The sequence below is a fragment of the Cupressus sempervirens genome, chromosome 5 (genome assembly GCF_028749045.1).
Source record: "Cupressus sempervirens isolate cs-2001-9-10 chromosome 5, ASM2874904v1, whole genome shotgun sequence".
In the NCBI taxonomy this organism is placed as follows: Eukaryota; Viridiplantae; Streptophyta; class Pinopsida; order Cupressales; family Cupressaceae; genus Cupressus; species Cupressus sempervirens.
The window spans coordinates 350,288,252-350,316,211 of NC_143122.1; the positions used below are offsets into that span (position 1 = coordinate 350,288,252).

General features: G+C 35.9%; 1 protein-coding gene and 1 long non-coding RNA gene across 2 annotated transcripts in view; one reads left to right on the forward strand and one right to left on the reverse strand.

Moving 5' to 3' along the window:
• Positions 1-1,053: 1,053 nt before the first annotated feature.
• Positions 1,054-18,356, forward strand: LOC149556158 (uncharacterized). The gene is made up of 6 exons (XM_089833752.1): positions 1,054-1,491; positions 2,573-3,171; positions 15,719-15,905; positions 16,548-16,612; positions 17,237-17,447; positions 17,654-18,356. Exons 1-6 carry the CDS (start codon positions 1,423-1,425, stop codon positions 17,912-17,914), a joined length of 1,392 nt encoding a protein of 463 aa, XP_089689878.1. The 5' UTR covers positions 1,054-1,422; the 3' UTR covers positions 17,915-18,356.
• A 2,594-nt stretch (positions 18,357-20,950) lies between these two features.
• Positions 20,951-27,960, reverse strand: part of LOC149556159 (uncharacterized) — a 34,910-nt gene continuing 27,900 nt past the window's right edge. Inside the window, exons 2-4 of the long non-coding RNA XR_016364638.1 lie at positions 21,723-21,829; positions 21,472-21,595; positions 20,951-21,368 (exon numbers count right to left, since the gene is read on the reverse strand). This is a non-coding gene — a long non-coding RNA (uncharacterized LOC149556159). The remainder of the gene's footprint in view (positions 21,369-21,471; positions 21,596-21,722; positions 21,830-27,960) is intronic.

Consider the following 27,960-nt stretch of genomic DNA (forward strand, 5'->3'; position numbering starts at 1 on the left):
GAGTTCAATGCTTTTATTTCATTACAGGTACGGGCAATCTCAGAAAAGATTGTTGAACCTGGATTTTTCCCTGCTAGTTGCATCGATTAAACACCTCCCAAAGCTTCCGAACAAAGTCAATTATTTTTGTGTATAACCTTCAATCATTGCAATGGAAGATTTCTTTGCTTGAGCCATTCTTTCAAACAGTGCTTTTTTTCTAACTATGCTTCCACGTTATGTGTAGATGACTACCAGGGCAGTTGCAGGACCAATATTAAAAAAAAATCTTCTATATATCAGTGGCAATTCAACAAGAAAATATAGGTGCTTGGTTTTAAGAGTTGCATATCATCAAGAGATTTTGCTCCAACTCCCATATGACAAACAACTTCTGAATGCAGAATGGCATGCCCTGTATAATCTGTCAGGATCCTATTTACTATGAGAGGCCCCTTCTTCTTTAACAAATGCACATGATCTTAACACGCTCATTATATCCTCTGGGAAAATTTGTGTTGCCGGTCAAGTCCAATTTGTAAAGCTAAATCTTAAAAGTGATTACATTTAATGGTGGGAGTGTTATTTGGGTTTTAAGATATAGTTTTTCCAAGCTGCGTCTTTTACCACAATAGTATTTCCTGAGCCATGACTTTTCTTTGGGTGGTACCATAATAGTTCGCAGTGATAACTGGAAAGACAAATAGATGTCAGAGACATTGACCACGAGACAATCTGCTGCTTGCCGTACTGTCAAGCAAGTTGCAAGCTGTTCTGAGATAGGCATGAACTTAGCGAGTGGTAGAGTAAAAGATACGGAGAAATCTAATGGTGCAAGATGCTGAGGTGGTCCTCCATGTTTCTGCTATGCCATAGATGCCTTAAGTGAGGCCGGTCTCCTTAAAATATTGATTGTCGTTGCCAATCGTGTTTATATTTTATAAGAACCATACCCGATAAGTACGAGATAATTTATATTTTATATTTTATAAGAACCATACCTGTCTCGATTTCTGCAGTCAAAATTAAAAAGTATGGGCGATAAAACAAATGGTCTGGATGTGTTCTATTGTTGTCCACGCCTTACTAAGCATTCTGAGCCGTTGGTCGAAAAATTCAGCTCGTCCACTCCATATAAGGAAACGCCTTCGGCGTAATTAAAAATAACGATATTTGCAAAAGGATCCAGTTGAGCTTATAAGCATTTCAGCAAATGTGTTATCAATGTTTTTTTCTGGTTGTCTTTGGTGATCTGAAGACAAAGTAAATATTTATTTAATTGACAGTGGGGATATACCAAAGTCCCTTCTGTGGAATTCTCATAAAAAACAACGATCACTCGTTAAAAGCCGTTTAAACTACAACACCTAATCTGAAAAAAGAGAAGCTAGGAAAACATAGGAAATCTCTGCAAAGAATACAGGAGAACTTTGCAAAAAGAGAATGAAAAGATGGAGACGATTGAGAGGATCAGCAATTTGCTGTTTCTTAGCTATGTTCACAGTGACCTTAGTACGCATCTTCAACTCTTAGCTAAATTTGATATCTGTTTTCTAAGTTTGTGTTTCACAGATCTGTGCAATAGTTAAAGTTGTAAATTCTAAGCTTTGAAATCTCTGCAACAGCGTGAACTTTTTTTATCTTTTTTTCTTGAAAATGTGCTGCATTAAGTTTGTCGCTATCAACTTAAAAGTGAAAGATGAAAGTTCAAGAAATCAGATTGAAATGATGGTAATTAGGATTATGTTTGATGAATTTTAGGCAGATAACTGGTTACGCATAATTTGCAAATAGATTGTTTTAATTCTTGAAGATTAGAGAAAGAGCTTTGCAAAACTGTGAGTGCAATTTTAAAGATTTTATTACTAGAAGCGATGGTAGAGATCATCTTTGTAGCTTAATCTGTGTTTTTATTTTTAATGAAAACTATTTTGAGCTTGTGAATTTGGTCAACTGCAGTGCTCAGTATTGTTTAATGGAGCAGTTGAATTAATTTATTGGTGTCAGAGTTATCTTACCATACTCTGCAATCTTCAATTTTAATAATTCAGTTGTCTCCTGGATCAAGTAAAGAACCCTTCGAAATAGATGCAAATTTATTTTAATACATAAATATCGGTCAGCAAGTTTGTTGAAGAAATTCAGTTGTCTCCTGGGTCAAATAAAGAACCCTTCGAAATAGATGCAAATTTATTTTAAAACATAAATATCGGCCAGCAAGTTTGCTGAAGAACGTGTAAGTGTAAATACAAGTCAATGAGGCTTCTTTGATAGGCTTACTGTGACTCCTCAAATAGTCTTGCAATATAGGCACTCTCTTTGAAAATATAGGCACTCTCTTTGAAAGGTTAATCTTTTCATCGACCTCTTTCGCCGTGCAGTTTTCTGTATCATCAGAGATTCCATTAATGGATGTCATTTATTTTATTTTATTCAGTGGAATTCTGTTTTGTGCAGCTTTATCAAATCTAGTAGACTTTTCTGTATTCCTTAATTGATAGCTTTTTTACACGAGTTCTTGCACTCATTAAGTTTATACAAATTAAGGATTATAAATGGAGATATTTGTAACAGAATTGTTGTCAAATTGCAGTGTTTGCAGTTATACCAGCTATGGATAGAGGAATCATTTGCAGTCAAAACCATCTTCAACTCACGACACAACCCAAACAAAATCAAAGAAACCGCCATACTCTGGAAAAATATAACCAAGGCCAAAGAAACCATAGACTACTTTTGCAAAGCACCCCAAACATCTTTATGTTATCCCCATTCTACCCACCCCTCTTATCATCATTTCCTTGATGATGCCTCAGAAAACTGCCCCATGTATTTTAACTTCATTCATCAAGATCTAAAGCCATGGAAAAACTCGGGAATAACAATGGAAATGGTTGAGAAAGCGCGAGAGAAGGCATCTTTCAGGATTATTGTTGTTGAAGGAAGTTTGTATGTTGAGAGTTATCATCATTGTCATGAAACAAGGGATTTGTTCACCGTCTGGGGGATTGCTCAGTTGCTGAGGATGTATCCGGGAATGGTGCCTGATTTGGACTTAATGTTTAATTGTCAAGATAAAACTGTTGTGCACAAGTACCTCTACAAGAATACCGATCCACTGCCATTATTTCACTACTGTGGGAGTGACGATACATTTGATATTGTTTTCCCAGATTGGTCTTTCTGGGGATGGTAAGTTTCAACTTTGAATTAATTCCTCAAACATTGAATTATAAATTTCATGAATTACAATTTTCTAACCTTTAAACAACTGGAATTATTCTCGAATTACTGTAGTGATGTAAGATGAAATTATAGGCCCAAGTTACAGGTCAATTCTTATCGTGTTTACTCAAATATGTACTGGGTCTACGTACAGGCTATTATATTTATTTTTACCATGTAGTTGACAGTTTTGGGTTTCTTCGTTACCAATGTTTGTGGAGGTATCGGATTACCCAATCACAACTTTATAAGCGTAGAACTCCATCATAATTGCCACGTATTCACTTGCATCCCTTGTTACATTTTGTCCATTTGGACTACCTTTTTGCAGGGAAGAGATTCTGAAACTCTATAGTGCCACCAGTGCCCCTGAAACGTGTATTCCATCTCCTTGAACTAGATGTTTATATCCAGTTCTACAACAGAACCTCTATGATAGACTTTGATACCAGTAACCTGGTATCAATACTGTATTCATATGCTCAAATTTGTTTACCGGTAGTGGCCAAAGCTTTATAGTCAAAATTAAAATGGTTGAACGGCCCATGCATTGTCTCTTCTCTAGAGAGGATTGAACTCTCCCAGAATGTTGGAAAGCATCCTTGGAGAGCATAGAGTTCTAGATAGGCATTCAAGATGGAATCTTTTGCTCTTTTGGCTCTTAATCAATATTATATTTATGTTCTCCTAACACAGGCATTTTTTCTTATCACATATATGGAAATCTAGTATAGATGGATAGACAAAAGTCCAGTCTGGTCCAGTTTTTTTATCATGAAATCAAAATAAAGAGTGAAATTCAAATGAATTAAAAATAACCGAACCCACTTGTGCAAGCTCACAAGTGATTGAGATCTGATACACCAAACTTGGAGCTGTCTTGACTCTTAACCAAGGCCAAGAAAACAAGATTTGAGCAACATAGCAGGATACTTTAGTAAAGAAAAATTGTATGATGTATTATCTCAGTGTAGAGGCTGGAATATACTGTAATTGGGGATTGCCTGTGTCGCATTCCTCGTTGTCTGAATGCGGGAAAATAAATTTTAGAAAAAATACCCAAAAAAAAGAAAGAAAAACAAAACAAGGATAACAATAAATCTATGAATCTGCCATATTAGTAGTACGAAAACTTAATTGCAGATGGACAGTAAAATACAACAGGTGGAGACATCAATTGTGGGGTCATGGATGTCTTGAGGGAAGAAGTCCATTCATCAAAATCAACAGAGTCGGCCAGGGACCAACACAAACAACAATGTCACACTCAACATAATTTCACTTGAGGAGAAAACCAACATAAGAAATCTAACCTGGAACCCAGCACAAGTGTAAGAAACATTTCCAGCAAAAAGCATTCTCAGGACCAGTCCTGACTTTTCCTCTCAACCGGTCTCACTGTCGACAAATAGCAAAACACCATTTCAACCTTTGAACCTCTATGGACCTGAAAGTAGGATAGTGCAACAATCACAGAGCATGCATGACAATGCCAAAACCACAAATCACCAATTTCTTATGTGGAACATTTCCACAAGGACTTACAAATACTCTTTCCTGCACTTGCCAGCTTCTTATACTTGTCAGTTGTCACCTTCTGGATATGCAACATACTACCTTATCATTACTACCAGACATCAGAAGAACATCTGAACATTCAAGACCAGACTTCAAATACTCTTTGTATATTTCAGCTTCGCATACACAACAGGTCAACAATCATGACAACATTGATTATTTGAATCTCTCTCATTAACACGTGATGCTTACCTGCATCAGGTACAACACTGAACTCGCATAACTCCTCATCAGGTTGACATCAATGACCACACTGAACACATGCTAACAAAACACCATACAGTCTGGAATTGACAATGCTCTGCAACTAATTTAAATCTCTAGATACGTATCATTTTTTTGTCAAGATAATTATATTAAGGGAAGTTGTTAAGGTGGTCTAAAACATGGATAAATCTTCACCGCCCATTTGTGATGATTGCTTAAGACTTTTGAGAGGATATTATGTTTCAGTATCTAGTATTCTGGAAGTTTAACAACCCTCTTACGGTTATGAAAACTAATTTGTTCTTTTACAATATCTTTTATTATTGCAGCATAGATTGCCTTCATTATAAAAGTCATTTCATAGAAAATGTATCTGTCATAGCTTTCCTTTATGACGAAACCTACAAGTATATTTCTGAGGCTGTTGTCTAACAGTTCATGTGTTTACGCCTGCCTTTATTTTCCTTGGGAAGTGTTGTAAGACAGTTGATATGCTTTGGACATGCTTTTTCATTTTGCATCTTGTACACTGGGGCAACTTTTGCTGATAGAAGTATTGGATTTACTTTGTTTGTTTCATACGATATCACTACAAACACGTTCATGAAGGTTTTCTTAGCAATTAAACTTAAGTATAGAGAATATCCTTGAATGCCTCTTATATTAGATTAGAGAAAAATTCTTATGATCATTTATAACAAGGAAAACGTTGCATGATGCGGTGATATATCTCTTGCCTCAATGAACTCGATCATGTCATTACATTTTATTTCAATGAATGATGTATCTGCTCTTTGAAAAATATTGCCAAGAAGAGACGCATTAAAAAAACTACATGAATAAATCCCTCAAATGTTAGAGATCAAAAAAGTAAATGGATTTGCTTAAATATGTTCTAATGTGGCTTATAGGAAGGTTTCCATAGTTACCACTGTTATTATAAACTATAGTTGAAAACTGAAGTATATTCTAACAGTAAATGATAAGTACAGTACCTTTGAGTTTAAACTATCATATATTTTATATGAAGATTCAAGATTTAGAGTAGATACATATACCACTATTTAAACGTTGGGAAGTAATCAAATCAGGAAATATTGAACAATAATGATGAAATCTTGATTTATTTCCTGTGCGTATTTATTGTGAGATCCTAGTAATGTATTACACTAAATTATATAGTTGTTGTCTGGGAACGATTATTATTGGTCATGATGATCATATTCAGTTATAAATGACAAGTCTAAATATTATATAGTGAGTGAAAGTCTGAATATTATATAGTGAGTGAACTTGGCCATCATATAAGTATAGATCCCAATAAGGTAAATTAAATCAAAAGTTTAGAGATATAGGCATTATTGAGTTTATATCTTTGTGTGATGATCCAAGGGGTCTAGTATTGTCAATTGTCTTACATGTGACTTGAGTATTGCTCATGTGTAGAGTAAGTCGATAATTATTGTTATAATTATTTCAAAGCTCAATACTATTTTCATGTGGCCTTGTCGATGCATGTTGTGTTTCGACACGGAGAATGTCATGCTACAATATGATTATGATAATCTGATATCATTGAATCATATTAGTGTACAATATCATTTGGAGCCACATTAGTGACATGCCTAACTGTTGCATTGTGATTACAACAATACTTGATATCAGTAAATCATATTATCATACATCATCTAGAGCCAAATTAGTGGCATACCTAATCATTGCATTGTGATGATATTTTGCCTACCATTATCTTGTGCTCTAATATTACTAAATTAATTTATATTGACTATGAATGCATAATGTCCATATAGGTTAAAGTGTTACTTCTCATCTTAATATTTGAAATATCAGGAGAATTACATGCGACTCTGATCACGTTTAGCAGCAAGAAACTCGTAGAGAATTGGATGACTTCAATCTTGTTTGAAAGTGAGAAAATCTTGGCAGAATAACATGTGCCTTTGATCTCATTAGAAGTGATTATGTAGATAGTCCTTCGGTGAAGGATGACCCTGAACACAAGTCAATAGGGGAGCGTTTAGGAGAGAGCTCGACCGTGGGGTTTAGGAAACAGCTCCAAGTTGGAATTGTTCCTAAATTTTATCAAAACTCTTTGTTTCAGTATGCTTCAACTTGACGCTAGAATTTGCATCAAATAATTGTGAACTCACCCCTCCAAATTATGTCCCCACTTGGGCCAATAACCTTTTTGTTTTTTTAAACCATCTTTATTAAATTTATCTAATTTGGAACTTGGGATGTTTTGCTCCAAAAAGTCTAATCCAATCTTGGGTGGACTTTTAAACATTTGGATGCACAAGAAGCCCTTTAGACTTGTCTAAACTAAAATAATCAGAATATTGTATTGAACATTATGGCATAGTGTCTTGGCAAAATAATAAGTATGGGAAGATGTAAGTTAGGGCATGATAATCTTTTCCATGGTATGGCTTGTAATGACCCTTACCAACAGGCCACTAAAAAAAACCCTAAAAAATTTAATACACTGCTGAAAGTATATTGCTGAATAAAAGAAATTGTTCTACTTAAATAACTGATGTAAAATAGTGCCAATGTATTCATTCAATGATAACCAAGTGTTTTTACATATGATATGCAATTTTCAGCACCGAAACATTACAACATGGCACATTACAGACAAACCCTAACTGGCTGAATTCAACTGAGAACTTGTTACAACTACAGACTGAAATGAAGAACCTAGATTGATCAAATGCTGGAGACTGAATGCTGAAAATGATATGATGAAAGTGCAACTCCAATTGAAACTCCAAACCAGCAATTAAGCACAAGTGAAAGAACTGAAATATCCTTCCCACAGCTGCAATAATTCAGATGATCTTTCACACCCTCAAAATTGCATACCAATTGAGAGTTTTAGTTCTCAATGGCCAATTGTGACTACTTGCAGAAACCCTAGGCTCCACAACGCACATCAGCAAATATCAATAATAAATCTCGATGATAGGCAATGAGCCCTCAATGCCTATTTATTCTTTTTTTTCTCGATAGGTCGGCCTCCTTTTTAATTTTTTCTCCGCTTCTTCCAGCAACCTCTTGTAATATATTTTTTTAATTGATAACTTTATAAATAATTAACTCCTCCAAAATGGGGACATTATAGGTCCGCCCCTCCTAAAATTGCTTGGCCTCAAGCAATCTTAATGCTGGATGCTGCAAAATCACTTCTCCCTCCCAAGTAGCATCTTCAACAAGTAAATCTTTCCACTCAACCAGAGACTCTCTGATTACTCTCCTGCAAAGCTGCTTCTCTCTACTATCCAGAATGGATTCTAGCACTAAAATCAATTTCCCCTCATCATCCAAGGGAGGTAATACTGCAGAAGGCATCACATTCTGACCCAACGCCTTTTTGAGACGTGATACATGAAACACATTGTGCACTCTACTGTCTGTGGGAAGCTCCAACTCATAAACCACCTCACCAACTCGCTTGATGATCCTGAATGGTCCATAATAGCGTGGCTTGAGTTTCTCTGCACCACTCTTCTTGAGAGTGGACTGCTTATATGGCTGCAACATGAGGTAAACCATATCATTTACTTCAAAACTTCGCTCAGTCATCTTCTTGTCTGCATACTGCTTTTGCTGGTTTTGAGCTCTACCAATGTTGTCTCTGAGAGTAGCAACTATATCCTTACTTTCCTGTAATAGTTCACCTGCACGGGCACCCGACTGTCTCCCAACAACAAATCTAAGAAACTAGGTGCCTCATAACCATAAAGTGCCATGAAGGGTGTCATTTGTATAGTTTTATGGTATGTAGTATTGTAACAATACTCACAAAGATATATCCATCTGACTCAAGCTCGTTGTTGATCTGCCACATAATTCCTCAAATACCCTTCCACCCATTTGTTTACAACCTCCGTTTGACCATTGGTCTATGGGTGATAACTGGTGCTAGGTGTGAGCTCAATGCCACACAACCGAAATACCTCCTACCAAAAGTGACTCATGAAGCGGCTATCCCTGTCACTCACAATGCTCCAAGGCAAACCGTGTAATTTGAAAACCTACTTGAAGAAGACCTCTGCCATCTGAGTTGTTGAGTATGTAGCAGCGATAAGGAAGAAGTGTGCATATTTTGTCAGCCTATCCACCACCACATAGATACAATCGCGCCCCTAGGCCCTAGGCAAGGCCATGATAAAATCCATAGAGATGCACTCCCACTTCCTGTCAGGAATAGGAAGTGGCTGTAGGAGCCCTGCTGGATAAGTGTGCTCTTGTTTGTTCTGCTGGCAAACATGACATTCACGCACATACTGCAAAACATCAGCCTTAAGTCCCTTCCAAGTGAACCGCTCCCGTACTAACCTGTAAGTCTTGAAATACCCAGGATGGCCTGCTGTAGGTGAATTATGGAATGCTCTCAAAATCAACTGCTTCACTTTCGATCCGAGGACTAAGTAAATCCTATTCTTGTAAATGATCAAATCATCTATGAGTGTACCTGGTGTCAATCGTTGTTCCTTTCACTATATCAGAGGCCCATGTGTCTCTGGCATATTCTGCTACAAACAAGTGTCGCCAATCCTCTGATATCTAAATCATAGAAGTGAGGTGTGGCCTATGGGATAAAGCATCTGCAACAATATTCTATGTCCCCTTAACATATGTGATATCAAAATCATAAGCCTGTAACTTACTCACCCACTTCTGCTAACAATCATTCAAGTCCCGCTGTTCCAAAAAGTGCCTCAAACTATTATGATCAGTTTTAATACAAAATTTGTTGCCCACAAGATACTGTCTGAATTTGGCCAAGGCATGCATGATGGCCAACATCTCCTTATCATTTATGTTGAATGATCTCTCGGGCCCTTTGAGTTTCCTGCTCTCATAAGCTATAGGATGCTTGTCCTGCATGAGTACAGCACCAACTCCCTCTCCAGAAGCATCACATTGAAGCTCAAATGGCTTTGTGAAATCAAGCAATGCTAATACTGGGCATGTAGTCATTATTTCCTTGAATCACATAAAACAGTCTTGTGCCTCCCGAGTCCACACAAATGCCCCTTTCTTCAGCAAATCTGTCATGGGTGCTGCATGTCATGAGTAACCACTGACAAACCTGCGATAGAATCCACATAGACCAAGGAACCCCCTTAACTGTGTAAGGTTCTCTGGTGGTGGCCAATCAACAGTAGCGCGGATCTTTTCAGGATCCATTCGCACTCCTGTACTAATGATGTGTCCAAGATACAATAGTTCTGTCATCCCCAAATCACATTTGGACTCCTTGGCATACAAGAACTCCCTCTGTAAAATGCTCAATACTGTCTCCAAGTGCTCTAAATGCTCCTACCATGTCCTGCTATAGATCAAAATATCATCAAAGAACACCAGCACAAATTTCCTCAACTGATGGTGGAAGACCTTGTTCATAGTGGACTGAAAAATAGCAGGTGCATTAGTCAAACCAAAAGGCATGACTACAAACTCAAAGTGCCCACAACGACCTCTAAAAGCAGTTTTCTCAATATCCTATTCTCGAACTCTAATCTGGTGATAGCCTGATCTCAAATCTTTTTTTGTGAAATTACAAGCCCCATGCAGTTTGTCTATTAACTCATCAATGCGTGGTATGGGATACCTATTCTTTATAGTTCTCTTATTCAACACCTTGTAATCAATACACATTCATAGAGTAGCATCCTTCTTTTTTACCAAAACAACAGAAGATGCAAAAGGTGACTTACTTGGTCTGATGTGTCCCATTGCTAGCAACTCCTTGATGTTCCTTTCGATCTCATCCTTGAGTCGTTTTGGGTGTTGGTATGGTGTGATCATGACAAGCTTAGTGCCTTCCTCCAGCTCAATAATGTGTTCAATGCCTCTGTCTGGTGGCCTACCTGGTGGAATCTCACTGAATACCTTCGCATACTTGATTCTCAATTTCTGAATATCTAGATGATATTCAATCTTATGTTGCTCCTCTTGGGTAGGCATCAAGGCACATATTGCCGCCCACTCTATATTGTTATGCCCGTCTAATCTCTCCAACCGCCTAAATGAGATAGTCCTAACATCACCATTACGGATAGCCTTCAGCACATGAGTCCTGCCATCCACCTCGAATCGTATCTCCATATCCTCCGGTCTTAGGGTAACCTCCTTCAAAGAGTGTAGCCACTGCATCCCAAGTACTATGTCCATGTCACCCATGTTGACCACATGATAGTCCACCTTGAACTCATAGTTGTTCAGGCGCAAAGGTAGATCTCGCACCATCCTGTGACAACGAAGAGTATATCCATCAGCTACCTTGACTCTCAATCCTTCGAACTCCTCAGTAATGAGTCCACGCCTCTCCACAAATCGTGCATCAATAAAATTATATGTGGCACTTGTATCCAATAGATTAATAACCTTCTGTCCTGCCAAGACTCCCCGGAGTCTGAAAGATCCCTCTTTTTGAATACTAGACAGACGTGCCTCCTGTAAATGTAGCTCCGGAGCCTCTTTTTTCTCAACACTATCTACCTCCTGTTCATCCTCTGCCTCATCAGGATCCTCATCATGGTGCTCTGAGCTGTCTGAATCCAAACCCTCGTAATAAGCCCACATCGCCCAGTTAGCCTTCCCCTTAGGCCTCATAGGACAATCATGACCAAACTCACAGGGACCTTTGCAAAAGAAGCATAGCTTCTTCCTACGTAGGTCATTAAGCATTTCATTATCCCAAGGTGCAGCTGACTTGCCTTTTGAGTCACTAACCTTTTCTTTACCCTTGCTGAATTCCCCTTTGTTATCTCTAAATGATGAAGAACCCTTTGAACTAAACCAGTTTGTCGGAGCTGCAAGTTCCATACTACGGGCTTTCTTCATGGCTTCTTGTAATGTAGGAGGATCAAAGGCCTTTACCCACCCCTTGAGTGGTTCAGTTAATCCCTCTGTGAATAGAATGACTAGCCTCCGTTCTAAAATGTCAAGCACCATCACTACAAGCTTCTGGAAGTCATTGATAAATGGTTCTAAGCCTCCTGACTGTCTCAATTAGGCTAACTCCCGGAAATAAACTTCAGGATTTTTTTTATCAAACCTTTCTATCAATCTATCCACGAACTCTTGATAAGTGGTTATCTAATTGTGTTGCAATGCGATCATGCCATGTGTCCACCAATCATGTGCTGCCCCATCTAAGTGTAAAGTGGCATACTTGAGTGCTTCAAATTCTGTCATAGTCTTCAGAGATAGGAAAGTATCCACCTTATGAATCCAAGCACGAGCAGTCATTTTTCCACTGCCATCAAATATGGGTAATACCAACTTGTTGGCGACCTGTTGCAACTCACTGTGTTTATCTGCCCACTTCTGCCTGGCAGCTCTATAGTTCAGGTACTTGTCAAATGTCCATCCATCCTGTACATATGCTAGTAATGAATCCCACTCATTCCTCGCTTGTCGGAGTTCATCTACAATATTTGTTACCATAGCATCAGGTGTGCATGCTGGAGTTTCTTCCCTGAATGTAGGACGTGTGGGTCTGTCAGCTGTTCCAGATCGTGTCCTATGTTGTGATCCTGCTATGCTCCTGTCATCCTGGTCATTATTATGATTATTTCTCCTATTTTCCCAATCAAATGTTGCATCATAACCATCATTGCCTGTGTAATTGCCTCTATTGACTGTAGAAGCCTCCCCTGATGCTGTAAAGTCTCATCATCTCGCATAATTCTAGATGGGCTTTGAGAATGTCTCTTAGCCATATTCTCGATTATGTTGGTTCCCTGTGTAAATAGAGCCCTTTTGGTTTTTTTACTTTTGTAAACTAAATTGGTTGCATAAACCCTATCAGGCTGGCAAGAAAACGCTCTGATACCACTGTAATGACCCTTACCAACAGGCCACTAAAAAAAAACCCTAAATTTAATACACTGTTGAAAGTATATTGCTAAATAAAAGAAATTGTTCTACTTAAATAACTGATGTAAAATAGTGCCAACGTATTCATTCAATGATAACCAAGTGTTTTTACATATGATATGCAATTTTCAGCACCGAAACATTACAACATGGCACATTACAGACAAACCCTAACTGGCTGAATTCAATTGAGAACTTGTTACAATTACAGATTGAAATGAAGAACCTAGATTGATCAAATGCTGGAGATTGAATGTTGAAGATGATATGATGAAAGTGCAACTCCAATTGAAACTCCAAACCAGCAATTAAGCACAAGTGAAAGGACTGAAATATCCTTCCCACAACTACAATAATTCAGGTGATCTTTCACACCCTCAAAATTGCGTACCAATTGAGAGTTTTCATTCTCAATGGCCAATTTTGACTACTTGCAGAAACCCTAGGCTCCACAACACACATCAACAAATATCAATAATAAATCTCGATGATAGGCAATGAGCCCTCAATGCCTATTTATTCTTTTTTTCCTCGATAGGTCGGCCTCCTTTTTAATTTTGTCTCCACTTCTTCCAGCAACCTCTTGTAATATATTTTTTTAATTGGTAACTTTATAAATAATTAACTCCTCCAAAACGGGGACATTACATGGCTGTGTATGAATAGTGAAAATTTACTTAGTTGCATTTGATGATGGTGCTAAATTAAGTTCTTATGGTTTTATGTCATAAATAACCATCAATATTTATAAAAGATAAACCTACTCTAAATATGGGTCTGAATCTATGTTAAGTTTAGGATGGAATTCCTTTCGACTGCCTTTGCCAGTTATGGGAATTAATGGTAAGTATTACAAAGTATGGTATGACAATTTATCTTTATATTCAATTGGTGGATAATTATATGCTAAGCTTCATGATTGTTAAATAAAAAAATGTTATGCCCTTAGAAGTAGAATAGTGTCTAATATTTCAACAACATGTTTGATTTCTATCTAATTATAGGTAACAATTGAGTGGAATAAAGGAACTTCAAGATTACTTCACGAGTTGTACTTGTTTATGTGTTGGTGACTAGATCAAAGCTAGCTCTAGAGGATTCAATTGATTACTAAAGAGTTGGTAATTTTGACCCCAAAAACTTTAAGACCATGTGTACGGGTTAATGGACCCCTCTATGGGGTATGTAGATAGATTCACTAGTCTAGGGTGCAAAACTAAGAACTGTGTGTTTTAGATCCATGTTCTTGTACGCTCTAAATGTTGGAATGTTGAATTGAGATCAATATAGGAACCAACGTCTTGGTATCACAACCAAGGTTGAGAAAGGGACTCCAAGATGAGCATAGGTAGAGGATAATTGTTTTGATAATGTTGTTTGTCCCACTCATCTTGAGTGATCACCAAAACTGTAAAATATATTACCTGCCTAATTATTAGCTTGTTGCAACTCCAACATGACAAAAGTCAAGGAGCGTGGTTCACAAAAATTGGTTATTAGGCTTTCATCATGCAAGTGATAGATGTAACAACTATGCAAGTTTATAGGGTTTAGCTATGCATTCACCAATGGCATGCGAGCAATGGATGGCAGGTTATACCCATCTCAAGAGTTCAATATTACCATTCCCATGTCAAAAGGAATATTTGTGCTCCCATGATGTGTCTGCCAAGGTATGGTTGTCAATGTTATATTGTTATATAAACCCAAGTGATTGATAGAATAGGACCCAAGTGATTGATAGAATAGGCACTAGTCTCGGGTCTACGATAAGACCCTAAGACATCTTGACTATGTAACTTATTCAATTGTATGATAACAAAAAATGATAAACACGCTTGGAAATATTTTCAATTATTATGGGACTCTTGCTTCATCACCACAACTGGCAATGAATCGAGAAAAGGATGGGAACCTTAGTGTAACATGAGGTGTACCAACATTCCTCTTTTTTGGGTGGGATGTACTTAGGACAATGTGTTACTGAACAAGAGGGATGATCCTTGCAGTCAGTAGAAACCACTTCCTATTTTGTCTAGCTAATTACTATGTGAATGTGTGTGATGCATGCATGAGTTGATCCCTATACAGATTGCACGAATGAAGTCCCTATGCATCAGTTTCATTTTGCTCTTTTATGCGCATCCTAATGATGAATCATGGAATGTGATTCAAAATGTTGATGCAAAGAAAATTCAACACAATCGAATCCAGAAACACTTACTGTTAATTATTATGGATTGTGGAAATCTCTTCACTTTGATTGGAGTCTTTCTATTTTGGCATGTAAATTGCAATGGCTTTGATTCCTAGAAAGGAATATACGCACAAGGCCATACTTAATAAGCCCTCAAGGACTAGCCCTAGGTCTACAGATTTATCTTGTTATATGAGCTTATTTCATCCAATTCAAAATTGTGCATATATGATGTGGGGCTACAATGCTATGTTTGAGTAAGGTTATGAAACTAGCTCTTCTAATTGGCAAGTACTAAGGTATATCGAAATCTGAACAAAAAAAATGGTAACCAGGAGTTGGTTATTACAGCCTCCAAAAATAATAAGAGCAAAAATAGAAGTTTAAGTAGCTACATAACCAAGCTGATTTACAAAGATTGAAGTTTAACACTTCAATAACTCACAATAAGCATGAACTGCATTTATAAGCAAGCTGTCTTGCGAAGACTAAGATTTGAACATTTGAATAACTCGATCAAAAAGCACGATCTGCATTTGCTAGTCTGAATCAACATAGTTGTAATTATAGAATTTTAGTTTCAAGGTTTGTGATTGAACTTTTTTGTTTGATTGGCAGGCCAGAGATACAGATACCACCATGGAATAAATCCATTCAGGATATCCAAAAGGGAAACCAGCTGATCAAGTGGCTGGTTAGAGATCCAACCGCCTATTGGAAAGGCAATCCTCTGGTTTCTCCCAAAAGACAGGACCTTATGAAGTGCAGCAGCAATCCCAAATGGAATGGCAGGCTTTATACACAGGTAAATAAATTAAATTAAATCACACGTTCAAAAAAATATAATATCAGACTTCAAAGTATACTATCAGGGAACCTATAATTCCGATCCCAGATATTTTTTAGTTTGTAGAGATGATGTTGCCTAACTTTCCTTTGAGATAGTCTCCTCGATCCTTTTGTATTAGTGATTACCAAGTGCATTCGTAGTTTTGGTATTTGGCTATTGAAAAATCATAATGAAAATTTAATATTGTTATATGCCACTCACTGCAAAAAGTAAATTACTGTAAAATTATATATCATTAGAACTGAAGATTAAAATTATTTCAAGTATTTTGGATATCAAACAGAAAAATTCAAATCGCAAAGATTTTTTAGTTTCTACCAAAGAAGGATTACTTATTTTCTTTTCCTGAGAGGGGTACCCAATTGCTGTTGAAGTTAGATAAAGATCACTCCACTTGTTTTCAACAGTATCTAAGAAAATAAAGGTATTAAGAAAAATATTAACAAACAAATTTGCTATCAATATCCTATGATCAACATTTTTGGGGATGCATAGCAGTATTATTCTATTTGTCATCTGGCTTTAAATATTATATTTTTTCACTGTGGAGAGTTTCTTTGTGAATATTTGTGAACTCCAACAATTGGCTTTACACAGAACTGGGAGAAAGAGTCTAAGAAAGGCTTCAAGCACTCCAAACTTACAAACCAGTGTGCCCACAGGTATAAACTATTTTGTACCAGAAACAAAGTAGTAAGCTTCTATTTTTGCTTTTCTGTACCAAGATCATAGTGATAAGCTTCAATTTTTGCCTTTCATGAGGATGGAACCTTATAAATTGCTATCTTAGACCAGTGTTCTTGAAGCCCTACATTGGACCATATAAATATAGTTTTAAAGTGCAGCATCTAAATATAGGTCTAAAATGTCTCATTGGACACATTGTCAATGTGTTTTCAAGTGCAAAGCCAATACATTTTAATCTTGGATGTATAATCATTTAAGTTTTACTATTCCTATCTGGACATTATGGAACCATATTTGCATTGGATTGAACTAGTGTATTAAACAGACGATCAGTACAGTTATCTTTAAGCCTATTCAGGTTGCAGTTGTTTCTTTGATCCATCAAAGTATATCTGCTTGTATAGAAGATCGTGTCTACAATATATCTTGATTTTCTCTACTGTTTATTTGGGTGTCAGCCCAACATGCTTTGAATCTAATACATTGATGAGATGAAAATTAGCATAATCGCATGTATAGTATCATAGTATCAGTCAAAAAGAATTTAGCTTTCAGTAATCAAATTTTTGAGATGGTTTTTATTATATTATTGTTTCAAGATACAAGATATATATAGAAGGCAAAGCATGGTCAGTCAGCCTCAAATATATTCTGGCATGCAACTCTCCAACCCTCCTGATAAGACCAGAATTCTATGATTTCTTCGTCCGAGGTCTTCTTTCTAGGCACCATTACTGGCCCATAAGACCAGATGAAAAGTGCAAAGATATTGAACTTTCTGTCAACTGGGGAAACAACCACACAGAGGAGGTAAGAATAATTCCTTAACACATTTGTTCCTAACTTCTTGTATAGTTTTTTGCTACATATAACAAACTTTCTTGTTTCTATGAAATTTATCACGTTTTTTTCGTGCATCATCCTGAGGACAGGTAACATGGCAGTGTGAAACGATAATACTATTTCTTGTTTCTTACTAATTTAGCATAATTTTTAACATTTTGGGTTCTGTGTAGGCCATGGCAATTGGTGAGGCAGGGAGTAACTTCATATTAAAAGAGTTAACAATGAAACATGTTTATGACTACATGTTCCATGCTGTAAGAGAGTACGCTAAACTATTAAAGTATAAGCCCACTGTCACCAAAAAGGCGCTTAAGTATTGTTCAGAAAGCATCTTAAACTTTGCAAATGATGCAGAGAAAGTGTACATGGAGGAGTCAATGGTGACAAGTTCGAGTCCTTTGCCCCCATGCAAGTTGAGGGAGGTCAAATGAGACTCCAAATCTGTTGGATATATTTTAGAGAGGAATTCCAAGTCAACGAAGGGTCAGAAAAAGGCAAGATAAAGGAAGAAAAGAAATATGAGAGTTGCTATAGTCATGATTCAAGAGAATATGTTTAACATGCCAATCTTGTAATGCTGAACAATGATTTAATAATTTTACAAGAATATTACAGGCTACCTGCAGATCGAATAAGGATTTCATTTTTTATCTCTTGGGCTATTGCCAATTTTCATCAGACAGAGCCGAGCTTAATTGGAGAAAGTGGCTGTCATAAAGAGGGCAGACCATGTTCAGAAATCAGGAGGTGCATCCTTAACATGCTCCATCCATCTCACCATCCGCACCGTCCCACATGCATTGGACATTGGGTGTGACAGTAGGCAATGTAACAGGACTAAATATGACATGACTGTCTTTTTCATTGTTTGCAGGCTTTCTAGCAAGTTGTTTTCACTTACTATCTCACTTTAATCAGACAATGAAGGAAACCAACAAAGAAAGTGCTGACTTTAGAGTTTTGAAGGTAAAAAAAATTGAAAACAGCAGACACTGTGGCTTTGAGCAGAGAAAAGTGTAGACTAGTGCTCTTTTTATTGGCTTTTTTACTATCAACACTTTTTACGTTATACCTAAAGCTGAATTTCTTAATGTTCGTCCAAAAGCCTCCTTAACATTGAAATAGTGATTTCAATGTTGGTCACTTTTAGACTTTGCTGATCACACAATGTGATGATCAGATAGCTGCCCTCCCTGGAGACACTGTAATTTCCTTTAAGGCGTCAAGTTGCACATGCCGAGTGTCATCAACGAGCAGAACTCTCTTACCCTCAAACAGTCTAATATCAGATCTTCACTCTATCTGTATGATCTACTTCACCTCCAAATTGTAAGAAATCTTTGAGGGTGTGGGTCTGCAGCTTTATGAGATCATTTGCCATTTGACATCTTTTTACCACTCTGAAACAAAATAAAACCAACCCATCTTGCCATGTGGTTTAATCAAAACCTTATTCTAGCGACCCACTATATTTAGTTGTCTCTGGACATTCTCCACATGTCACTCCACAACAAAGCAAATGGAATATCCAAATGCACATTATGTCATTACCTGAAAGTACTGATTTTCACATCCATCAAAATTACTTAAACCAAAACAGCCTCCACACAAAAATGTGTATAAATAATATGACTGGGTACTTACTACTAATAATATTAATGGCATGCTTTATTCAGGGCAATCTAAAAAGCCAATAAACACTTTAAGGTTGGTTACCTGGATTTTTTATCAAATGACTGACCGCATCTATCAGCTATGATCTGCTATGCACTTTGCATTCAATGGTTATCTTAATGCTTAACATTTCTGATTTTTATGTGGCTTGAAATCTTCTAGTATTGATCTCTATCTGGATAGCATACATCTTAAGGCACAACATATTGTAAAATAGGAGACATATTCTCACTCTCTTACTGTAAGAAACACCTCCTTCAAAATCCACTGACTCTGCTGTTCTATGCAATATCATTTGATATAATAGTAAAATTTCAGATTTATGAAACTGAGATTTCTTTTTTATGTGATTTTATAGGATTTTTCTGTTCCTAAAAGCTTATGTTCGATTATACCATCATTATCTCATGCATTATTTGTTTTGCAGTATACTTTTTCCTGTGAGTTTGGTATGATCTAAGGGTATTTATACCCTTCATCTAATACAATCATTGTGCTGCATTCTTTCTGATTATATTTTGCATTATATTCACCTAGTCATTTTGCATGTTTATGATCCTTTATGAATCCATTATGTTTTTAAGGTCCAATCAAGTTAACTATGGGTATACGATGATTTGATGTCTATTCCAAATAGCACTCCATTTCCTGCAGTTAAACTGATTGTTCTCTTTTTTGAGTCTTCTTCCCCATATGTGGCCTCTTTTTTGTCTTCCAATTTTTCTAGACTCTCAGCCATCCAGAGTGTTTTTGCTCAAAAGTGTTTGGATATCAATTCTCATATTTCTTTTTGATCATTTGTTAGCATTTGTTGGTGAATTTGTTTAATTGATAATTGAGTTTGCTCTTAAATATTGTAATATGCAACATTAAGTGGTACGGTAATCATATGAACAGTGAAATTGTTTTAGCCTGCTTTGAAGTTGTTGGTACTACTATTAGTAAAAACTGCATATGCATGATGTTTGTCAGTAATAATTTTGACAGAAATGCATCTTAGATACAGCTTTGAAATAAAACTGTAAAGTCAAGAGAGACAAAAAAAAAAATTGTTATTTTGACTACCAACAATAACAAATCCAGGGACTTACACTTATCAGACACTTTTTATTATTTTGACTGCCAACAATGACAAATGCTAGAAATGAAACTAATGCTAATCAGCTTCCGCTCTTATCTTAATCAATGTTTACACCAATAATTTCAACCAAGATATATTGATTATATATAAAAGTGCTTCTCCGAACTTTTCTTACCCAATGACCAACGTGTTAAAGTTGTAGCTTCAGTCAAATTGATTCAATCTGGTATACATTATTGTTATTGGCAAATCATCATTTCCTATATATACTTATCCATGTTAAAATAATATATATTATTGTACATAATATATATATATATATATATATATATATATATATATATATATATATATGTATATATATATGGTTATTTATATTACTAATATAAATAATATGTTAACTAGTGATGATTAACCGTAGAGACATGTCTCTTCTCTTCCTCTAATATTTAATAAGCCTTCAAATTGCATTTGGAAAACAATCAATATATGGCAATTGTTAGTAGATTTGCAGCAATCTTAGAAAACAACATGGTATCAGAGCCAACTGCAAATGTAATTATATGCAATGATAGATAGATAGAAAGCAATATCTGATTTGATCAGATTGAATTATAAAGTTTTCAATTTCTTGCTATCCTAAAACAATTCAACAGTACATGAAAATGTTGGAGATGTTGATAGTGTATTTGACAAAGTATAATATGAATAATTTTCCGAATCATTGAATTTTATTCTTCACTGAATAAGTTCATACACAATTTGATACATGCTTCCTTGCTTTTATTGATCATAATATGACGAGTCATGGAAGTGAATAGCCAATGTTTTAGAAAGATCCGATTACATTTCTGCAAGTGAGAGAGAATACATCGACCTTCTCAAGAATATGCTCAAGCAGTGTAAATATTTGAAGTAAATGAAAGATCTCAGTGTTATATCCCACAAAGAAGGCTCCTCATCTATGAGCAATATATTACAGAGATATAATCAAGCTACAAAATTGGCATGAGAGGATATTAATTAATTTGCAATAATAGGACAATGCAAATCCAGGATATTAATGCTAATCTCGTATTTTCATAGTATCCATAGTTAATGGCTGGGAAACTCAGAGGCAATCTGCACACCTGGGAACACGAAAGATTCAAACAACACACAAGGTGAGATGAATAGGAAAAAAAAGCAATTAAAAGAGGGCAACTTATTGGCTTGAACGTCCAAGAATCTCACGTTGACACCAAATTCATACGCAGTCACCATTTATTGGATGTGCCACCATAATATAAGATTTTTATATGGCCAAGTGATCAATAGATGGTCAATGTGGGGAGCAGCAACGTTGGGGCAGATTTCTCTTCATTAGAGTATAAGAAACATTAGAGCTCAGTCAGCAATAAGGATGATGTCATGAACCCTAAGGAGTATATCATTTAGTTGAATAAAATACTTGGTGATAACATTGAAAATATTAATAAATATACCTAAGACTACGGACCATAAGGCTTCTGAATGATCAATCACATGGAAGCACATTTGTAGCAAAATTGTACATGTGAATTGTACACCACTGTTTATATATTGTCATTTCCTGTCCACCAAAACAAAATTATATTCGAAGGGTGAATGAATGAAACCAATAAAAGAAAATCTTAGGGTGACACATTACGTTTTCATCAAGGATGACCAAAACTTGTAATTTGATACCTAAAACAAACATATAAACGAGCTAACACTCGTAATTTGATCCCTTAATGGAAGACACGTGCGAGGCATAGGGTATAAGAAACACTCGCATGATGTCGATACTCAAAGGTAAATGAGATGTTAATCTCTTATGTAAAGATGGAACTTTCTATAGAGGCCAAAGAATATCTCCATATTGTAACAAAAAAGAAAACACAAGGCCAATGTATGCAAGGTGGACTGACTAAGTAAAATAGAAAAATGAAGATTAGAATAACAAATAAAACTATAAACATTCAAAGAAAATGCAATGAGTTGGTGTAAAACCAAACCTACATTTAACTCTATTGGCTGTGACCTACACACTTCATGAACAAGGGGCGGAAATAGATGTTTGTAGAATAAACATGCAATGGTTTGCAAAAGTGTGGTCTTTTTCCACTTTCATGATATGAACGAATGGGTTCATCAAAATAGTTTCAAGAAATTATGTGTGAATGCATTGGCTGGTGTAAAACAAAATTCTTTATACAACGAAGCATTAAATAACCGCGAATGTGGAGTACAATGTCCAGCACATTCCATGTCATGTAGATATCATAGAATAAAGGACTTTAATGTGAAATGGGAGAGGAGTATTCCCACATCATCACCTCATCATCACCTAACCACACAAAACCAGTCAAGTCTGACATTGTGGCAAGAATTGGAGGAAATATTTTAGAAAAAGGGCGCCCCCCTTATTATCCGAACCACTATTACTTGGAGGATTAAAAGTGTTGCCTTAGACCATTGGGTGTTATAGAGGAACCAAAGAATGTCGCCACCCATCTAGAGATAATAAGGTAAAAGGCACCGATAAGGTATTCAGTTATGCATTTACTTTTATAATTATGAATCCTTTATTAATAATGAGCATTTTATAAATATTTAAATGTTTATTATTACATGAGATAATATACTTGAGAATATATTTGGTATTTGAATTATATACATCCATTCAAAATGATATTTAATAATATGATATAAACTTTGTTAAATAGAAAGAGATTCATTATGAGAATATGAAAAGAACCAATTGAGTATAATGTTATCTCACCTCCATTATTGAAAATATAAGAAAAAGAGTTATGTTACAATCATATATGCTATTGTTAGTAGTAAGCATGAGTTAAATCACTAATATCATTTATATTTCTATACGAGCTATTTGCCTTGATCTTTTCCTCCGAGAATGTTCTTGCAAGAAAAGAGGGAGATTGAGATTCAGAGGGAGACTGACATTTCAAGCAACCTTGAAAGAGAGGAAACATAAAGAGGATATGATCCAATCAACCTTTGGTGATCTTGATCATATTAATTCAGAGGGAGTAAACCACATTGTGATAGATTCACTAATGATATAAATTGGAATACACAGATTGCAAGATATCCATACATGTGGCACAATCGTACTCAATCAAGATATTAGTGTATTGTGGATGAGTTTGAGAAAATGGAAGTACATGTCCGCTTCTACTATTAAAGCTAAATGAATATTTGGAACTTCAATGGACGAAAAGAGCAAGTTGGAACGAAAGAAGTTGTTATAATTGATACAAAATTGTTCAACAATATAAGAATGAGTGGAAATATCAAATATTACATTATGGGGGGAATAATAGTCAATGTTCCATTCCCACTTGAACCTTATTTAGAAGGGAGATGTTCCATTCTCAAATAACTAAAAAGACAATTTCTAAATCTTCATGTGCAGATAAGTATAAAGTATCTGCAAATTCTGAATTATCAGATCTAAGATAATACCTTTTAAAGTTGATGTTTTGATCTTCCTTGTTTGTTCTCTTGAAATGAGATGACAATATTTAATTGACCTTCAGAAATATATTTATCACAGCAAGTATCGGATTTGTGGCAGAGTTGTTTATAGGAGCAGATTTTGTGTTCAATTGTGTGTCCTTTAATTACAACTACACCCACCTCATATACCATAACCAAAGGGCATGGGCGTGTCCCTTAAAGGGACATGACCCTATCTAGGTCGGCCCATAATACCTTCTCAAAATCGGTGCCTAGAAGGAGATGTTTAATGTTTAACAAACATAACTAATTAGTTAATGTTAATGCTTAACAAATGGTCATTACCAAGGATCGTCGATTCATGCTTAACCAAGGGTCATGTATTAATAGCCTTTAGAATGGTATTCCATGAGAGAAGAGGAATGTGCGATCTGCACAGTCAAACCAATCTAAGTATCGAAGTTAGAGTTTTAACACTCCCTCTTTAATCATACTGAGAGATAACATATCTAGCATCATCAATTAAGATGAATAAGCATAGACTGATAATCTACATGTATCTAAATCTTCTGAGCATGTGGTATCATGGAACACATGATACTACGTCATATTACCATCTTGTGATATGACTTATCACTTATACTAGTGATGACAATATTGCATGGAATGCAACATAGAGGATAAAATCCAAAGAATGATTAAACTCTTCATTTATCCAAGTTGTGACTCGTAGGTACTGGCAATCCTATATCAAAACATGATCCAAAGTTAAGATCTACCAAAACAGGATAAAGTCTAAAGAATAAATTCTTCCTTTATCCAAGTTGTGATTCATAGGCATAGAAATGTCTATGTCACAAATGATCTTGAACTCATCTAGATCTGACAATAGTTCTCTATTGTTCAGCACATTATCTAAGAGATCATCATCTCTCATAATGTCTTTCATACAAGTGTTCATTATCTCAGAGATCGTCACCTCTGAAATAATGAATACAAATGGTGAGCCCATAACAGTCAATAGCCTGAAAATAAAATTATTTTATTAATAATTTAAAGAATACAAATGAATTACGATTCAACCATACCAAGTCTTTTCCAAAAGTGATCTATCTTCACTCGAAAGAGAAGTTTGGTGAGAATATCTGTTGTCTGATCTGTAGTGCAAATGTATTCTAATTTTACATTATATTCCTATCTACCATATCTCTTACATTATGGTAAGGAATTTCAATATGTTTACACGTATCATGAAAAATTGGATTCACAGAAAGCTTGATTGAACTCTGATTATCACAATGAATAATCATAAGATTCATGGCTTGACCAAATGATCCCACAAGTAACTTTCTAAGCCAAACTACTTCCCGAGAAGCCATCGCTGCTGCAATGTATTCGGCTTCAGTGGAACTTTGTGCTACTGAAGACTGCTTTCTACATATCCATGATATCATTGCTGAGCTAAACTAAAACAGCATCCTGAGGTGCTTTTCCTCTCAATAACACTACCAGCCCAATCTGAGTCTATGTATCCATGTAGATCCAATTCAACCTTCTCATACTTGAGCCCAAGGTTTAGAGTGCCTTGTAAGTATCTCAAGATGTGTTTGACTGCAACTAGGTGAATCTCCTTTGGCTCACACATAAACTAACTTAATACATTAACAACATAGCAAATGTCAAGTCTTGTATTTACCAAGTACATAAGAGACCCAATCATCTGTCTATATAGAGTAGAATCTATGGAAGGTGATTTTGCAGTTACTTCCTTAAGTTTATGTAAATTAGTCTCCATAGGAGAAGACATAGACCTACAGTTCCACATTCCAAATCTTTTCAAGATGTCTAATGTATATTTTTCTTGATTGAGTATGATGTTGTTAGAATTATGCCAAACTTCCAGTCCTAGGAAGTAATGAAGGAGTCCTAAATCTTTCATCTCAAATTCTCTGATTAGATCTTTCTTGCATTGATCTATGAGATAATCATCACCTGTTATTAGTAAATCAACATACAGCATCAAAATTACCATATCATCTTTATCCCTTTTATAATATAGATTTGGATCAACTTCATTCTTGGAGAATCATAAGCCGGTGAGATACTTATTAATTCTTTCATACCATGCCCTTGGAGCCGGTTTAAGCCCATAGAGAGCTTTCTTGAGCCTACAAACAAAAATTTTTGGGTTATAAGATTCAAATCCTTCAGGTTGTTCCATATATACCTCTTTTGTAATCTTTCCATTCAAAAATGTTGTTTTTACATCCATCTAATGTACTTTCCATCCCTTCGATGCTGCAATAGCTAGGACTGTTCTTACGGAGGTGTATCTATAATATCCCTTGGTCTTATAGGTCTAAAATGTGCTTCGAGTGACACAAGGAATATTGTCAAATGTTACATGTACAACCTTTCCACTTGCTGGTATAATGTTATTAGTCTGATATGTACTTAAAAGTAACTATAGGTGGCTTCTAATGCTTGAGAATCAACACATCAAAATGTAAATTATGCTCTGATACCACTGTAATGACCCTTACTCAAAGGTCACTAAAAACTACTAACACTAAACTATGCAATTACGTCAAACACTTGGCAAGCAATCAACTATACTGTTGGTAGTAAATAACTGATCGTATTTATTGTTGAGCAATCAATCCAAGCAGCACACAAATGCAAAAACAGTGCCAATATGAATATATTCCAATATAGACTTCCTTACACACAATTGCACTTTCAGAATTTACAAATAGACCGGTACTCAGAAAACTACTACAGATTATGCAATGCAAGGATGTCCTTATTGATTGGACTGATCATAAATGCCTTGTCACATGCAATTTACTTCAACTTAGGATGCATTGTTTCATACAGCTGTATATAACAGTAACTGAACTGCAATTTATGCATTGACTGTTAACACATCTATTCAAACCCTTAGTACAATCATGACACAATAAACATCTAGTTATTACAACCAAATAGGGAAAGAACCTGATATAATGAAGATGATATTGACTGATCACTGATGGTGTAATAATCAAACTGCAACCACAATCTGTCCTGTCACCGACAGCTGTACAATCTGCAGCCATACCTGTACGGACTGTACGACACCTAGCATAAATTGTTGCTGGGCAGTAACTGGCCGAAAATAGCAAGAATGGAGGCACCTAGGGTAGAGGCATATCCTCCCCAAAACAGAAAATCAGACTCCCAACTAGTTGTTAGATATAAGCAAATATGTATGTCTCAGTTGTATAACAGGCCCTGTTCGATTTAAGTATAAATTATTTCCTCCACAAAATGGTGCTAAATCATGCATAGTCTGAAACGCCCAGGTCTTAGGAATGCAAAGAAATTGGCAACTTGAATTTCAAACCAGGTATGATGACTTTATGACTCCAAATATGCTCCCAATCTGATCTTTGAAAATGACCAGTTTTGCATCAGATTTGTGCATAAATATTGTCCCACTCTTTGCAAAACCCTTCTAACAAAAATGATGCAATCTTTTCACCAAAATGACTCCAAAGATGTTCACTTTCAACCTTAGTCTGAAAACTCAATGAAGCTCAGCTTGAAATGCTTTTTCGAACTGCTTTTTTTGGATCTTCTTTTTCGCATCTGCTTTTTCGAGCTACTTTTTCGAACCTGCTTTTTCGGACTACTTTTTCAATTCTACTTTTTCGTATCTGCTTTTTTTCGGATTTGCTTTTTCGCTTTGCTTTTTTCGGCCTGCTTTTTTTAGGTTCTGCTTTTTTCAAAGAAATCAAACCCTCAGGTAGTCTGAGTATACAAATTAAGCTCAACTTGAAATGGCTGAATACCACTTCCAAAGTGCAACCCTTCAGAAGGTCTTTCACTTTCTCAGTTATGCAATCTCTTGAGAAGTATCGTTCTCAAGGATTATGCTGAATATTTGCAGCCCTGGATGGTGCCCCAAATGCTCAAAGAAAATGTAGTTGAATTATCAAATCCCGTCCATGCAAATGAGAAGCCAAGCCCTCTATTTATTCACTTTTCTAAGAAGTTACTAAGGACTTCTAGAAGCATCCATTATAAAAACTCATTATAATGCACTTTTATAATTAAATAACTTTATAAAAATAAAAAGTGCAACTCAACTTAAAATTATAACATGTAGGCCGCGTATAAAAAAGTAATGATAAAATAATATCTCCAAGAGCATAATAAGTCATCCAATCCTCAAATAAACGCCAAAATGACCCT